The sequence below is a fragment of the Corvus hawaiiensis genome, chromosome 3, assembly GCF_020740725.1.
Source record: "Corvus hawaiiensis isolate bCorHaw1 chromosome 3, bCorHaw1.pri.cur, whole genome shotgun sequence".
NCBI lineage: Eukaryota > Metazoa > Chordata > Aves > Passeriformes > Corvidae > Corvus > Corvus hawaiiensis.
The window spans coordinates 76022151-76039894 of record NC_063215.1 but is presented as its reverse complement, the minus strand read 5'-3'; the positions used below and the strand labels follow the sequence as shown (position 1 = coordinate 76039894).

Genomic DNA, 17744 nt, shown 5'->3' with positions numbered 1-17744 from the left:
TCCTATTTACTTCCATATTTTCTTGTGTTAAGGTTTTGTTGGCATGGAATTTTTTGTTTGTTTTTTTATTTTATTCAGAGAAGGTGCTTGATCTTACCTGGTTTTGCATTGCAGTTTTACTTTTCAGTACATTTTCTGTGCGGTGTTTTGGACTGTAAATTGTATTGTATTGGTGTGCTAAAATAGTCTGGATAAAATTGTCTGTGCTAAATATGTACACAAACTGTAGCAGGTTTTATCCCTAGGGAGTTTTAAAATATTGGACCTTTGGCAAGGTTGGTACCCTAATCACCTTCTGTTTTTCAATTTAAGATCAAAGTGTGGATTATATCAAAAGCATACGCTCATTAGGACCTGTATGTGAATCTGTTAATTTGTACTTGAAATCTCTGACCAAGGAGCAATTTGCGATTCAGTATGCATCATGGTTCCACTGGACAAACTGCACAGAGGTATGGAAATTTCTGTTAACATTTTGTATTTTGGCATGGGAACCTTTTGTGGAAGTTTAGTGTGAGAACACAGAAGAGATATCCATGAACCAAAATGCTTAGAATTTGTAACTAATTGTCCTTCTCGGATAGATGGTTGCTTGTAATTTTTCTGACTTTGTAATTAGATTTTGTATTAGACAGCATCAGGAACTTTAGGCCTGTTCTAACATGAGTTTGTAGTATTTTGTTTTTCTAATAATCTGTGCCTAATATCAAGTTTTACCTTGTAAAGTTATTATGGATAATTTTAAAGAGGTAAGGCACTAGATATCAAGAGGTGCTCTAGGGAAGTTTCTGTCCAGGCATCTACACTTTTATCTCCTTGGCATGGTTTTCTTTCTACATTTGTATAGCCACTATCACAGAGGAATATTTAGGTTTCTCTGTGCTTTTGACAATGTGATCTTTCCTTCTGAATATTGAACACAACATTGTTCCTCTCCCCCATCATGCAGGTATTTCTTGAAGTGTTCGATGTTTTACAAGATACACAAGCTACAGAAGTTGCACTTGGCTTAATGAAACTAACATCAAGCTTGGAGCGAGCCTTGGGTGATGTAAGTGCCAGGATCTATTGCAGATTTGGCTTTATAAGATGGAAATGACCTCTTGGATTTAATTGCACATTGAAAAAAGGGATATTACCCTGTACTGTAGTAGTACACTAATAGCTCACATGCATTTTGTGTAGGACAGAGGTTCTTTTCTGGATCCAGTTGTGCTAATGGAAGCATATGTGGGGCTCCTTTACCAGTGCTTGTAAAGTTGCTTGTGTGAGTGCTGTTACTGACAAAGTTAATTAAAAAAGAGAAGAGTTTGATGAATCAGTGTACATACAGTAGGTCTTTGTTAGTTTTATTTATCTAACTGATGTGGGGCAGCATAGCTTCCACAGATGATTTGATGGTGTATTAACTTCTGTGAGGGGTGGCATGCGGCTGGAAAAACGGGCTGCTGGGTAACTTCTTTCCTAGTGAGAAAGGAGAAACAGCTACTTAAACAGTTTTTGCTGCTGGGCAATTTTGCAGCCAGACAAGTTAAAGTAGCTGGTTGTTCAATATCTATGGGGAGCTCTGGAAAAGGAAATGACAGAGAAAGAGCAGTGGGTTAACTCACAAATCAATTCGCCCAGGTATGGGGCATGGTGAATTTTGAAGTAACAAAAAATTATGAAAGATTGGAAAAAAAATTCAGGGAGAATACAAAGACTGGAAGGTGTGATAGCAGTTGAAACTTGAGATGCTGAGATTGCCCAACAAGGATAAAATCTAGTTTAAAGAACAGTTTGAATCAGAAGACAAACAGCAAGTGTCCTCCCTTTCACAATGACAGACCTCATAAATTTCTATGGTAAGAAGGAAATATGGTGTCCTTGGTAGAGCTTATTCTATTAGTTACATGTTCTTGTTGTGCTTTATTGGTTTTTGTGGGATTTTTTGGAAGAGAAGAGCAGTATACATACAGACCCTGTGAAAAGCCTGATATGGGAACGTTAAACAGAATATCCACTCTTTTCTGATATATTACCTAAATTTTAATTTGTCATGAAATTATGGAGTTTAAAGGCTTTTTAAGGATTTGGTGGGTTTAGTTTGATTAGTGTTTTTACAATAATAAAAATGGTTGCTGGATGAAATAGTCAAATGTTTGAAATACAAAAAAGTATACTAAATTATTTATTATCTCTTCTGCTCTTTTTTTTTAATAGGTGTATTTACTTAAGGGTAACGACTGTCCTTTCCTCCTTAGAGACTTGCTTGCATCTGACCAGCTTGCAGATGTCTTTGGACAAGCTGTAGTAAGTGCATAGTTTTGAAATAAGGAATAACTGCTGAGTTGGTTTTGTTCCTAACAAATGTCAGGTTTCCAAGCACAGCCTTTACTTGTACTGAGGGAGAATTTGCAAATTCTGTAATATATAGGAAAAATATATTTTAGATATTTTTTCATTTTATACATGTTACAGTGGGGGGGATATATGTAAAAAAAAAGTGAATATTGTAAAGGCAAGCTCCTAAGTTCTTATTTACCTTTCCATGTGAAAAACCTACATATGTAAAATTTCACATGTCTGACAAGGCGACGAGCAAACTGCAGGATTCATCTGCTTCATCTTAAATTACAGTGCTTGCAATTACACTTCCTGCACTGGCTGTTTCTGATAAGCACTTTTCCCCTTCAAAAGCACTGCAGTAAGATGCTTTATAACTTTTACCACATTAGCATTTTTCAAAATGGAGGAAAGTAATGTGCAAAAAAAAAAAAACAAAATTTGGATGACATGTGCACCCTTGTGTAAACATGGTAGGTGGATCTTTCACATACAGTCTTAAAAATGCACATTCTTTGTTAGGACAAAATATTGGGTGTGAACCTGTGGAAGGTTGAGTTGTTAGCCATTCTAGTAGTGTCATAAGGATTATGTCTTGAATTTTGATGGCATGTGGACTATTTAAACTCTTACAATTGAAAAATAAACCAAAGTTTCCTGTTTTGTTTGATAGTGATCTGTGAATACAGCTTTTAATGCAAATTCTGTATTTTATGTTAATTTGCATTAAATTACGCTGGATTAATACTACAGGAAGTAAGAGCTAAACTTAATCTCATTTGTTTGTCTGTCACTTAATCTCATTTGTTTGGGATGTCTGATAACTAGTTTTGTTCTTCCCATATTATATTCTATATCCTGTACAAATAAGCTGAAAGATTCTCTTTCAGAGAATACTGGGAATTGCAAATAATGAGTTTCTGTTACTGTGATGAGCGGTGGCCAGTCATCTTGACAGTAGACATTGTAGTTTCTCAATAACTTCTGCAGTTTTCTGCCAGGGAAAGGTAATAAAAATAAGAAGGGTAAGAAAGGCAAAAAATACTAGATTTTTTCATGCAGTAATCACTTTTTTTATTAATCAGATGAATGTACTGAGGGTATTCATTGGATCTCCATATGGTCTGAACCTTCGTAATGTCTTGTGGCATGGGTTTGCATCACCACAAGAAATTCCTGCCAAGTAAGTTACCAGGAAAAAACCCTCCTTTTCTTACCAGTCAGACGTGAAAAGTGACTAGTAAAACTTACTTCTCTTACGGGAAAAAAAAAAATTTCCCCTGCGTCCTCTGCTTCTTTTGGAAATGGATTTCCATGGAATACTTCAGCCATTACAAAGATGGCCAGTATTAGGTCCAGTGTTTTTTTTTTACTATTAGGGAAAACAAAAAGCTTTTTTTTTAAGTCAGGGCAATGAGGAATAACTTGAAACAAAAGGCAGAGGACTGGGGTAGAAGGAGGAGCAATAGCAGCCAATATAGAATACTGTGATGCTTTTTTCTAATTCTACTTTTATTTTTTTCATGCTTACGAATGCAATTGATTATTAAATGCCCGTACTTAGATGGGGAGTGTAGGTTCTGGGTGTTTTTTTAAAAGAGCAGCAAAACCCCTTTGTGTCCCCAACTCACAAATGTTGATTCTTTGCAAAAGATTTCTTTGTATTAGCTTTTCTAATATGTTATGGTATTCTCCCTAGGTACTGTGCTATGCTGCTTTTTTTAACTGCAGGATTGGGTCAGTTGTTACAGACTTATCTTCTGCAAACTAAATGTGTTTTAGTACATCGACCTTATGTGATCTTCGTTAGCTTAGAGGAGCTTGATGCATTTCCAGGCAAGTATTTAACCATTAGCAAATTTTTTATTATCCTGTATTTGCTATTGTTTCCTTGTCCAAAAGTGCTGTTGAAAATAATGCACTTTCCAGAGTTCCAAGATTAAATCTTAACTAAGATACCTGTATACACTGTCATTAGATGGACCAATCATGCTTGTAGGGCAGCTTCTTAATATATAGGCAGTTCACTCGCTATTGAGTAAAAAACTACTGCATTCTAAAATAATTATAACACACTGAAACATGAAATATAGCTGCTTCTAAAAGACTTCAACTGTATGTTACATTCTTTTGATTATGAGAGTTAATTTCATGTAAGAGTTGTCTAGTTTGCCTTTATGAAATCTAACTTTTTTCAGAGTCAATGGGTTCCAGCTGCAAGGGTGCCCTGAGTCTTACAGGGAAGTTAGTGTTGAAACACAGTAGAAGATGCTGACCCATCTTCAGTACACTAATGCTTTTCTCACAGAAGGATTTGATGTGTCAGATTAAAACCTTCTCCCTGTCTGCACACCTTACTTGGCTTATTCCTACTATTTTAAGGCAATAACAGTGTATAGGGAATCTTGGTGTCAGTGGCAATCATGGTCAATTTGTGCTGCATAATCAGTGGAACATCTGTCTAAGAAATTGAGACAGAGCTTTTGGGAACCAAATCAAGCTGATAACATTCCAATAATTATGTAGTATAACTCCTATAGCTGTTGATTGGCTTTGAAAAAACACCTACTGCAATCAAGTTACACTTATCATTTTGAGGTTTCTCTTGGATAAGACATTTATAATGTGAATTTATAGGTATGGCTTTCATTACACAGTAGCATTGAAGTGTTAATTTATTATGCTATATTTTCAACACAGAAAATTGAAAAAATAGGAACAATGTGCTCATGTTCAAATATTCTGGCTGAATAGAAATGATTAATTTATATTATACTTTTTTAAAGTATTTGGAGTAGGTAGAGAACAACTCAACAGAAGCTGGGTCCAGTTGCTATGTAGTCTTTCAATAAAAAGCAAACATGACTTTTTAAACTGCTTTTACTCTGTAATTTTATATTATCACCACAAATGCAATCTTACATATTTAAATTCTGATCTTAAATATGGCTACTCTTGTACTTGCATAGTTAAAATAAATTGGATAACTAAAAACTCCCTTTACAAATGTTGAAATAATATTATATTTTCAGTGAAATATTTAAAATTCATTAGTAAAGTGTAGATTATATGTAATTTTTCAATGTTGGTATTTTAACTTGCAGATCTTAGTAATGAAATACTGTCCATAGCTGAAGAACTTGTAAAACAGTCCAGTTTTGTATTAAAAATAATGTTACCATTTTGGATTGCTGCTTTAACAGCTTTCAAGCAAAGCAAGTAAGATTTTTTTTAATTATTTTTTTAATAGAATCTATAAAGAATATATTCTGCATTTTTATATCTGCATTTGCAGATTCCAAGGCTTCTTACAAAATTACTTAAGAGCATATAGTTATGCTTTGTTATGGTGATCTCTTGGAAGGTTTGTTGAGTAATGGCTTTGTTTTGTGTCAACTAAGGTTATAAACTATATTTTGAAGCCTAAAAAGAGCTGTTGGAGATGTAGGAAAAAAGGAAAGGTTTGCAAAGCAAGTGGAAGTAAATCTTCATATGTTTAATCCCACATATTTTGAATTTTTAAAAAGTGTGTTGTTTTCCTCTCCCATGCTCCATCTTTTTGTGAGTTATTCTAGTTTCTGAGCTTGAATTCAGTGGTCAGTTTCTGTTTGGCACAGGTAATCATTTATTGTTTGTTTACAAAGTGCATTACAAAGGAATTTTGTCAGGGTTGTTTGGCCTGAGACTGTAACGCTGAAATAGTTTATATTTATAAGGAAGAGAAAAATCCTTTGGATATCTCTGTTACTTTTTCAGGTATGCTGACAGTGTGATTCTCTTACTTCCTCAGCTGGAAGTTGGACTTAGATTGCTCTTCACTACAACTAATAAATGTCCAAATCGATTGCTAACAGCAGAGGTAAACTTCTGTCTAAAGTCAATTACGATTTAGTGCTTGCAATATTTGCAGAATGGTTACTCTAGAAGCACAGTGTCTATAACCAATTACAGAGTTACCCCACAACATTTCAAACAATTGTGGAACATTATTTACAAATCTCCAGTTAAGATTCATGAATGCCTTCAATTCTTTTTTAAATGTATGGCGCTAAAAAGGACTGAAAAAGTAGTGGAAGATGAGTGTTCAGAAGCAGTAGCTTAGGGTGAAAAGCAGGCCATGATATATTTGTTTTAAAAAACTCAGCACAAAATCCCAGAGACCCTTTTTTCATTCATAAGGGGACTTTTTTGCTATTCATGCACCTCTGGTATCTCATGCAAATGAATACATTAAAGTTTGATATACACATCTAGTTAATTGATTTTGTTTGAAAATCAAATAATATTATTTGTGTTTTGTTCTAGTCTTCTGCTCTCTACACCACTTTCGATGAGGTACTGTATTTTTTTTTTTTTAAGATATATCAGTGTCAGAATTTAAGCCATGCATGTTTCCCATTACTAGAATTAAGAATGCACTTTCTTTTGTTGAATATGACATTATTTCTAACTTTTTTCCAAATAAAAAATGATGGACAGTAAACACTTTAAATTTCGAATGCTTCAGAAAATATCACAATTAATACAAATTGTAATGAACAGACTATTTTCTTCAAAATGTTTTTATCTTGAAATTCTTCACAGAAGCAAACTTTCTGCCATTTTTCCTAGATTCAGTTATTCCAAATAAATATGAATAAATATAGCAAGCATAAACCCTCAGTTTTACAAGTTGATTAGATTATCTGAAGTTGTTTGTCAGTAATAATTAGGCATCTTGACTCTAGAGTGGCAGAAGTTAATCACATCAGATTAGGAAAACTACTTTAGTTGGTGTTCCTTCTTTCGTAATATGGTCTTCAATAATTTAATAAATTTCTGTTCAAATTACTTTTTTTTCTAGATGCTAGCAAAGCATTTGGATAATGAAGAAGTCAACCAGCTACCTGTAGTTCTTGAGGAGCCTGCCATGGCAAGTGTTTTGAAAATTTTCTGGGGTTTTGTTGTTGTTTTTTGGTTTTTTGTTTCACTTAGTAATAATCTTTATGATATACCTAATATTCATTTATTTCATATAGCTTATGTCCAGTAGCTTAGAACCTGAATTTGTTAGCCTTTTTTATTATGAGGGATCCAAAGTCATAGCTGGCAAGCTGTATTGTATTACCATATAGGACTATCTTTCTTTCTGAAATATAAGCATATCAGGGATATTTGTCTTTAGACTTCTGAAGTTCAGCTGAATGGAGCAGGAGAAGAACTGATGCCTCATACAAGGAGATTTCAAACTTATTTCTGATTGCTTCTGGGACACATTTTGCACTATCTGGGCAGATAGCACAAAAATGTCTCAAACCTACCAGAGCACATTCTGCATATCACTACCCAAACAGATCGTGAACGGGAAAACTAGGGGTGTTGAGTTTAGAGGTCTTTTGAGAATGTAGGGGAGATCTGAGGTTACTGTCCTGTTGCCAGAGGCAGTGGGGCTGTGAAGTGCCTGGGGCACAAAGTTGAAGGAAATCTCTTGTTAGCTGTCACAGTATAGAATGTATGTTATGAGTATAGTTTGCATTGGGGTTTTTCTCTGAATATCTGAACGCCCCTGTCCTACAGACATGATCACATACTTGTCTTTCAGAGGTATTCTGTACACTGAATATATTCAATTCTATGTGAATACACATAGAATAGAATTCTGTATAGTTGGTGTACGTTTCCACAGGACTTCCTTTGGGATATCTTGAACCACCAGGAGGGCCCACGTATAAGAGATCGTTTAAGCCACGGAGAGATCAATCTAAGAACAATTCCCAGAGAAGTAGCTAACCAGATAGTTGGATTTGCAGTTACTATTCTCTACAGATTCTCAGATGAGGATATGTTTTCTCTTAAGGTAGGGACCAATATTTTGCTCTCAGGAGGTTTTCTTTTTCAGTTATTCTGGATACCAAATACAATTTTAGAGAGTTTTATGACTGAATCTTTCTTGACAACTGCTTTTTGTGCAAATGAAATATTTCTCCAAGTAAAAAATTGTGAAAGTATGTTTTCCCTAGTTTTGTAGTGAAGTAAGTACAGAAAGTTTTCCAAAATGTTACCCATTCTTGCTGTATCTTAATTTGCTGTCTTAACCAGTTCTTATTCACAAGGCTGATCCATAAATTATAATGATTCCACTTAATTTTGTCAAACTGTATTGATGAACTAGCCTATTTATCTGCAGAATTATTAAAAGGTACATAGAACATCGGTAGCTCACCCACTGAGGTACGTAGTGTGTAGTTACTGAGATTTTCTTTTCCTGAGCTGCGGCAAATCTTAGTGCCTTGCTAATGGAAGTGTTATTTGTATCCATACTTACACTATGAATTTGTAAACGCTTTTTGCCTAGCACTATGTTTCTCAACATTAGCTATTATTGTGTTTACTCTCCCCTGTTTCCTGTTTATATTTGGGATTACTTCTTTCAATATAACACAGCAACCTGTGAGATAAATCTTCCATTTGTTAGTTGCAGCTCTCTTTTAGTTTCTCAAGATGTATTGTGTGCTGCTAGAATACTTAGTTGCTTTTCTGTGAGCTGCTGTCAGGTTTCATAGTTAAAATATGTGAAATTAAGCTTTAACTACTCACTGTGCTGATTATTTCTTTCAGCCCTTAGACATTTGGAAGAGTTTATTGACGTCAGTGCTATAGGTGGTTTGCATAAAATGAAGTATAAGTCTAGGTCTGCATATAATTAGGACAGCTTAGAGAAACTGTTGTGTATTGTCTGTGATTTTGTAAATCAGGAACACATGGTCATAAAACCATTGACGAACTGTGCAAGTTGCTACCGGTCTCGATTTCATCCAATTTCCCGACTCAAGAAACAGGTAGGTACTTCCATCTGTGAAAGCATTGTGGTCCTTAAAATTGTGGCTCCTCAAAATTAGTCTAATTCTTTTCTTCATTATTTGATTGTCCTAAAAAAAATTTAAAACCTTACTTTTTTTTTTGTTTATTTTTCAAAACTTAAAGGAAATCACAGTGGCTAAAGTGGGATATAATTATGCACACTCCTGCTAATGCAATTGATACTGTATTTGTGTTCTAGATCACTAAATAGCTTTATTCTTACCTGAGTGTTTGCTATTCTGTAGTTTTCTTAATCTCTTTATGCTTTTTTATGTCAGGAACACTTCTAGGTCCTGTCTCCAGGAATCTTGGATTAGGCCATTACTAATTTTTTTACTGTGCGGAGCATAGCTGATGAAGATTCTGTCATGGTAGCAAAATCTGTTTTCCATTGTCATGGTAGTTCTCTGCCAATCAGTTTAATGAACTGCTTGAGAATGTTCCTTTCATTGATTTGAGATTGCAGTAGACATACTTAGTTCTTTTACTTTTCAACAGCATTCAAACAGTGGGTTACAAAAGTTATGTTTGTTAATTTTTTATATTAAAAAAAACATAGAATACTAAATTAGTTCATTCAGATAATGTTTTAGCATGGAAGTGTACATCAAGACTTCTTGCCCTAACCTAAACCTTTAACAAATGAAGTTCGCTTACACAATTATGACTAGTGAACAAATAGCTTACTGCCTGTTGCAGTTTTTTTCTAAATGGGCCACTAAGAAAAGCATCTCAAAATCTATACCTTACAAAACATTTTTCATGATATATTTCTGAGGTGCTGGAATGTATGAAGAGCATCCACTTATGGCCTGAATTGCCAACAGTGCCTGAGGAACAAGTACAAATTATTAAAGGGTATGTATGTGCTGTATTGATGCCATGATGATTTTTCCCTTTTCTTTTATACCCCTGTTATACCTTTTTACAACTTCTGTATTCTTAGTGCTTTTTGCCTACATTCTTAGACTTGTTTGTTCAGCTAAGAGACTAAACATTTCAGAAGCTTCGTAGCTAGGGATCAGTGTGCCCCAGACCCCAAGGTTCTCTCCAGAACACATTCTGTAAACTAAGATAGAACCATCCAGGGGAAGGTTCCTTGGGGAGGGGGGGCTCATTCAAGCCTCTCATTGAGGAATTTTTGATATATATGCTAATTAGTAAGACCTATAATGTTATACCAGATCTTTTGTAGGTGGGCATTATGGTGCATTGAGGTGCATTCAACCTAGACATAGTGCACCTAAAGATCCTTAAAATAAATACCAAGGTAAAATCCCTTTTTCCCTTCTAACTGTGTTTAACTCTTAATTTTAAGACCAAGAAAAGGCATCAGTATAAGATCGCCAGCTATAAAACAGCAAATAATTCCTTATTCTGAAAAGGACTTGGTAACCAGTGGGAAACTTTATATGAGATATTAGTTAGAAAAAGAATGTAACATTCTGTTGTTATTTGAAAAGGATGAAGTCATTAATAATATCACTGGAGGAAATTGTACTTCTTTAGAGCTGAGAGAAGAAACTTCAATGCATCTATCATATATTCAGTATATTGCAGGATTTTTATGAATGAGGAGAGAATTAAGGGGTTCTGAATATTGCTGACACTGAGAAAAGGTTGTTTTAGTTGGAGAAAGAAAATCATGCTTACAAGGTAGAGGGAAAAGAAATAATAGAGAGTAAGCGTGGACACTGAATACACTGCTATCCAAAAAAATCTGCATCTATGCCATTTAAGAAATAAATGCATACTACACAGTTTTATAATATCAAATCTTATTTCTTTTCTTTTTAAGGTTGGAAGGAAATGCTGAAGCTAATACTTTAATTTTGATGGTATCTGAAATTATATCTCAATTGCATCATTACATGCCCCAGAATTGCTGCTGTTCAGATGATCTAATCAATAGTGTCCTAACAGAGAGGTGAGTCTGATGCCCTCCTGGTTGCCACTGTCAGCTTCTACGTGAGCCCCATGTGAGAACTCTCAAAGCTAAGTTATCATTTCCCTGTTTGCAGAGAAATGCTTGAAATGTTGTAAGCACTTTTCTAGTGTTGTGCTGAGTTAATCTGAAAATTTTAGGATTGCAGCTGAACATCATCTTCAAAATGAGGATGAGACATTGTAGATTTTAGAATTGTAGTAGAGATTTTACTTGGAAATTAACCTGAAAAAATAACTTTATTTTTTCAGACCACGAAAGCAAAATGTTTTAAATATCTGTGTACTTGCTAGATGAGGTTGGTTTTAGTATAGTTTGTGCTAAAACTGCATCAGAAATTCGTTTTAATGTGCTTGGTGTCACAGCTGTGTGTGGCATTCAAAATGGCAATACGCCACTATGTAATTCTATTTTTCATGCTTTAATATCAAGATTCAGATAGAGAAAATATCTTGTTATACTTGGTGTCAGACTTGGAGGTGTGTTAGTTCCAATTATGTCTGACTTGGAATAATGATCAAAATAGTTTGACTTTTAATTGCCACTCTTAGAGCAGTCTTAAGAGTCCCATGACTGAATGTTAGAACAAAACACTCCTAATCAAACCATTGGGCATGGGCAGCATAGAGCAAAGAGGATTTTACCTGTTGCTTTACTTATGTAACCTGTGGGTCTTCTGCTTCCTACCTGCCAATCTGCAAATTTATCATTTGTGAGAAAAAAGCCTAGTTATTGAAGTGTTAAACCTTTTTCTGCCTTTATCACTTCAAGTCATTAAAGTTTTGCTATCTCAGAGAGAAACTGAGCATGAGGGAAATTTAGAAACACGTCTATAAGAATAGAGTGTTCAAAGTGATGTGTGATACATTAGTGTAGCAGATATGACAGCAAGAAGATATTTGTGTACTTTAACAAAGCATGATCTGGTGTGGTGTTGATTAAGAAAATGGCCTCACCACCTGCATTTTACGCAATGTTAAGTCTGCTTCTTCTTCTGCCCAGAAGAAAGACCACACACTAATGGGAGGACTAATTAATAGCGTTTGTTTCAGTGAGTTTTATTATGGTGGATGTTAATTCATTGTGAGTTGAGCTATGGTGGGAGGCTTCAACTACAGCCCTGCTGTGATTTGATGTGTTCAGTGTATCATTTCAACCAGGCACTTTTGTTTATTGTGGTTGTGTTTCTTTGATCTGAAATGGGAAACATATTCATCATAATCAGTTTTGCATTTATATTCAATAAAGTGATAGAAAACACAATCACTACCCCTACTGCACAGATTCTTGCTTTTTTTCAGTCATGAGGTAAGGGCAGTTTGTTTCCAGGTTTTCTGAATTAAAACATTATGAGTCAAACCACGCTTAATATGAAATGTATCCTGTGTTAAATCCAGCTAACAAAAGATTGACATTGAAAATCCCTTCCTGTTTTGGAGGCTGCTGATGGAACTTTGTGATACGCGTATTTGCACACTCTATTCCCCACGACCTGTCCTGGAAGTAGTGGTGGTACTCCGCAAAATAAGCACGCAGTGCCATCAAGTGTCCCAACAGGTTATTGCCGGCGCTGGGCTGAGATACACGCAGTGGGTGAACAAGACTCTGCGTTCTCGCCAGAGGCACAACTATCTACGGATGCTGAACAGGTTGGCTGCTGGTTTTGCTTTACTGTGTGGTTGGGTTTATGAGAGAATGGCTGCACGCTGCTGTTGCTGCCTTTCAGTGCAGCAACACTGCACTGAGCAGCAACTTCACTTGGAAGTTTAAAGTCAACAGTGTTCACGTGTTCTTGTTAACCGTTTCAGAGTCAAGTGTCAACCAGATTTCTATTAAGTAGCAATATTGAAATAACAAGAAAATCTCAAATTGGAGAATAATATAATGGGAATTGTTGGATTATGTCACTGTAAATTATGAGCTTTCAAATTAACTATTATTTGAATGTTAGATTGTATTTTTTTAGTTTTCCTATTTAGGTATATAAATGACATTCAAGTTTTATCTGACTGCAATAGGTTTAACTGATTTGAAGATTTATTCTACTTTAGTTTGCTGCTTTTTATCATTACACCTGAGTCAGCCTCTTTATAGATAGAAGAGATATGGTTTAATAATCTGTTAATTTTTTTCCTAATCTTAAGGGCTTTCCAGGGTTTTATAAGTGTTGTGTTATTGGCCAGGTTATGTTCCTAAAAGTGTTAGCCATATTATTTAAGGAACACAGCTTAAACTGACTACTGATGATACGCATCTGTGATTCAGTTGAACTGTAGTTTATTATCTATGGGTTAATGGATGCTTGCAAGTTTTTCTTTGGAATCTTAGACCTTTGCCTTCTTTTCCGCCCTCTTTTTCAGTTTATAGTCTTTGTTTTTCTGGGATTTGCACTGCTTTTTGCTGAAGGACATTTTGTAGTCTTTTTTTTCCCCAACTTTGCAATATCTAGAAATTTGGATTGGGTGCAGAAGTCTGAAGAATTTTTTTTTTAATATTAATGATTTCTTTTTAATTTGATTTTAGTTTGTTTAAGTTTGTTTTTCTGGTTTTTTTTTTATTTCTAGCATTAAATTTTTATCTCCAGCATTGCGGCTCATCTTACTATTGATTACTCTGGAACTAGTCAGTGTTCATTCAGTTTGTAAGAAGAATCCTTTTGATTATCAGCAGTATCTAAAGTGAGTACATAAATTTACTTAATGAAAATAGGAGTTGTCTCAGAATTCCTTTTTGATCTGTACTGTAGAGATTTTTTGTCATTATAGTCATAATTTTACCTTGGACAATGTTCACTCGAGAGCTAAAATAACTTTGTTGAAGTGTAGATAGGGAATATTAATACATAAAAGTTGCATTTAATATTTTGCTCACTTTACTCTTTGTGTGTTAATTAAGAGCTGGTTGGATATCAAGTATATTGTGAAACATTTGACCAAGAAAGCAAAGGAAGCCATTTGGGGAAAATTCTGTCACACATATGGTCACTGTATTCTTTCTCTGGTAGTGTTAATTGCAGTTCTAAAAATCATCACATCTTACTGTGAGAGGGAGGGAGTGATTGTTCTCCAAAAGCAGAGCAAATCTTAATGTATTGATCATCCAATCATCCTGAGGGAGATTTGGAAACTTGAAGATGTTTGCAGCTTTGAATCAGTCATTGCGATCTTCTTCTCTTCTCTTTTTTTTCAATTTTTCTTTTTAAATCCTTAAGAGTTTTTCTCTAATGTTACTTCTTGTAGGTTTTTGAAGTCAGTCTTGCAGTACACTGAGAACTTGGTGACCTACACAAGCCCTGAGAAAAACAAGTGGGATGAAACCATGGAACTTACAAACAAGATTTTGATAAAAATAAGGAAAATCAGTGACAGAAAGCTAATGTTAATGCATCTAGCTACGTGAACTAAATGGGCTTATGATTGTCTGGACATTGTTATTTCTAAATAGTTATGGAGACCTCATATTTGATCCATCTAATTCAAAGACAAACTTCATCAGTCATTGTCAAATTTTGGATGCAAAATTTGGTCTTTTTATTAGAAGGTAGCTGTTGATACTGGAGATGAAGGATCAAGCTTCCAGAGAATGGGTTGTTTGTCAAATCCACTGGAAAAGATTTACTGTGAACTAAATCAGGATGATACAAGTTCTACTGTAAATATATTTTGTGGTTTGTACATTGATTTTTTTATATTTTTTAAATTTCCTACTGTACTGAAAAATGCCTAAGAAAAAAGTGTGAATAAAAGCTCTGGAAATTTTTAAATCCAAAAACTAATTTTTTACTTTGGAATACAGATATTATGTCAGAGACTGTGTTCAACACATTAAGAAATTATGAACTTTTAGTGTAAAATAGTGCTTATTGGCATCTGTAGTTGTTTTTAGTTGTAAAGAGTCTGATCTTGCTCTGAACTCTGAGGCAGAGCTGGTAACACAGTAACCAGTTGTTTATATATGAGGATTTAAAGGCGACAGGATGGAATAACCTCTGCACGGTATGTGTTTGGTTTAATTTCATCTGCTCATTCCAATACATATTTATTTAGTTAGTTAATTTCATACAGAATGAATATGAACATGCACATGCTCACAGACATGTATTCACTGCAGTTTAGAAAGCTATTCTCTTATTGCACACAATATTAATTTGAATACTTTATTTCTTCAAAATAAATTCTCCCTCTTTTTCATCACCAAAGAGAAGAACTTGAAAGGAATGCATAGGTTGAAGAACAGATTAACAGAAAACCACCAGTGTCTCTCCATTTGCTTTCTCCTATGGAGAGTAAAACCAGAGGGTAGTCTCTGGAGAATGTTTGGCTCTACAAAGGATTAAAGATTCAAGTTACATTTTAATAAGCTTCTTTGCAATGTTTCTTGACTGGAAATCACAGCTAGAGAATTACTAGTTTGGTTTATTCATTGTGGGGGATGGATATAAACTAAGAACATATTGCTTCCTTTATGCTCCTCTTGAAGTATATTGGGTGTATTTGAAATTGAACTTTGTCACTTTCCAAGGGTTCTTTTCTTGCTGTGAAACTAAATTACGTGAAGAAGTTTGAACTAGATAAAATAGATTAAATGTAGAAATAGAGAAGAATTAATCAAATGTAGTGTATGAGCCACAGTGTAAAATTTCAGCTTTTTTTAAAACCTGAGTCAGCAAATCCTAATTATATTTTTGAAGGCTTATTTTGTACTCATTGACTTTGCTCAGATGTATTAACTTTGTTAAGTGTGTCTTGGTAGTGACATTTATGGTGACACTTGCTTTGATGGTGATAAGTATTCTAAGGCAAAAATCATTTAAGTTTTATGTATTCATTGTAGGAAAGAGATCAAGAAATTAACACATTTTGAAAGTACATAAATGTTTTGAAAGTATGTAAACGGCTGACACACTTTCTCCTTTTGAAAGTGCATTCATGTACTAAAAAGCACCTTATAGACCACAGAAGTGTATTTTCAACAACATAAGTTCTCCTTTTGTTGCTATATTTAAACCTTGGTAAAATGATCTTGCATTCTGTTCACTTTATTTGCTTTTACCTAAGATGGAGCACATTGACAGTTTCTTCTTTCCTAATTAGTGCCACAGATGCGATTTGCTGGTATAAGTTTGCGTTAAGAAGCATGAAGGATTTCTGGCAACTGTCAAAGATGCTTTTTCAGTTTGTTTTCCTACCTCTGCAGCTCTCTGATGGGAGCACTGCTACCATCTATTGTTAAACAAATCTGGAACAGGCTGGGACAATCCAGTTATTTTTTCTGACTTAATGCTGTCATTTGCCAGAAGGGCTTATGCGCGCAGGGCTTATGGCTTATGACAGCCCTGCATGTCATTTGCATGCGGGGCTTACAGATTTTTCCTGCTGTTAAAAGACTTGTGGAATAGAGCTATAGAATAAGTGTATATCCTACAGGGCACATTGAAGAACAAATGGCAAGAGATATGGTAGAGGTCATTGTGTTTGTCCTTTATCAGGTACTTGCTTTTCCACTTAAATTACTCATCTTTGCCATCTCTTTTGAATCACTTTTAAGATATTAGAAAGAGTCTAAACTCTGAACATTTGGTATTCCTGAGAGCAAAAGAAGCTTGGAATAACAATGTATCTAGATATATCTAGAATTATACCAAAGAATGTTTTCTTCCAAGTGTGGTATTTCATCCCAGTATTACTTGGATCTGATTTAATTGTTGGCCTTGCTTCCTGAGGCCTGTGTTTTCCTTGAGGTATTCACTGAGTGAATCTATATAGACACAGATGTGGAATTTCAGCACCCCATGAGGATAAGTGTTGAATTATTTTGTTTACCTGGATAATGCTAATGAGGGAATGATGATTCTTAAGTCACTTATTCCAAGTTCAATTAGTCAATTTATCACAGAATCACAGAATACACCAAGTTGGAAGGGACCCACAAGGCTTATCAAGTCCAGCTCCAGGCCTTGCACAGAACCATCCCCAAGAGTCACACCATGACCCCAAGAGCATTGTCCAAACGCTTCTCGAACTCTGTAAGGCTGGTGCTCTGACCACTGCCCTGGGGAGCCCATTCCTACAGATGGAGTACATTTTTCTAATATCCAGCCTAAACCTCTCCTGACATAATTTCAAGCCATTCCAATGTTTGTGATTTTTGGTACCTTCTAGGGAGCATCAGGATCAACTAAAAGGTCACTGAGGTGGGCTTGTGTACTGCACAAATACAATGAAATATCTTTTATGGTAGGCATCTTTGTGTAGAAACAAAGCTCGTACTTTATGTCCTTTCAGTCATTCTCTACTTTGTGCTCTCAGTGGCGATAGGAGGGGTTAGAAACAAAACCATGTGTTCTTATTCAAACATGATACCGGCGACTAAAAGTAATTAAAACCTTTTTGGGATTGTCATCACTATTGCATTATACAGAAACGTTTATGTAAGAGATAGAGCAACAAATTTGATTTACTTTATCTTTTAAAATCCATCCCATCTAGCGGTTTTCAAGCAGCCTGACGGCCTTTGAAGTGAACACATGGTGGCAGTGTTTGGTAATTCAAAATAGTACTCCGTGCTGACCTTCACTTTCTTATCTCTTTTCTTAGGATATGTATAAAAAAAATCAAGTTTTCTTCTGATTTCA

General features: G+C 35.0%; 1 protein-coding gene across 4 annotated transcripts in view; it reads left to right on the top strand.

Moving 5' to 3' along the window:
* ERMARD (ER membrane associated RNA degradation) overlaps nt 1-17744 on the top strand; it is a 27610-nt gene extending 9866 nt beyond the window's left edge. For all 4 annotated transcript variants that reach the window (XM_048299319.1, XM_048299322.1, XM_048299320.1 and 1 more), the window contains 16 exons: nt 313-452; nt 950-1051; nt 2203-2292; nt 3411-3508; nt 4025-4161; nt 5430-5544; nt 6082-6184; nt 6631-6660; nt 7169-7237; nt 7991-8161; nt 9060-9143; nt 9944-10023; nt 10964-11092; nt 12550-12759; nt 13675-13788; nt 14350-17744. In XM_048299319.1, coding sequence (XP_048155276.1) covers nt 313-452; nt 950-1051; nt 2203-2292; nt 3411-3508; nt 4025-4161; nt 5430-5544; nt 6082-6184; nt 6631-6660; nt 7169-7237; nt 7991-8161; nt 9060-9143; nt 9944-10023; nt 10964-11092; nt 12550-12759; nt 13675-13788; nt 14350-14509 — 1832 coding nt within the window. In that variant the 3' untranslated portion in view covers nt 14510-17744. The remainder of the gene's footprint in view (nt 1-312; nt 453-949; nt 1052-2202; nt 2293-3410; nt 3509-4024; nt 4162-5429; nt 5545-6081; nt 6185-6630; nt 6661-7168; nt 7238-7990; nt 8162-9059; nt 9144-9943; nt 10024-10963; nt 11093-12549; nt 12760-13674; nt 13789-14349) is intronic.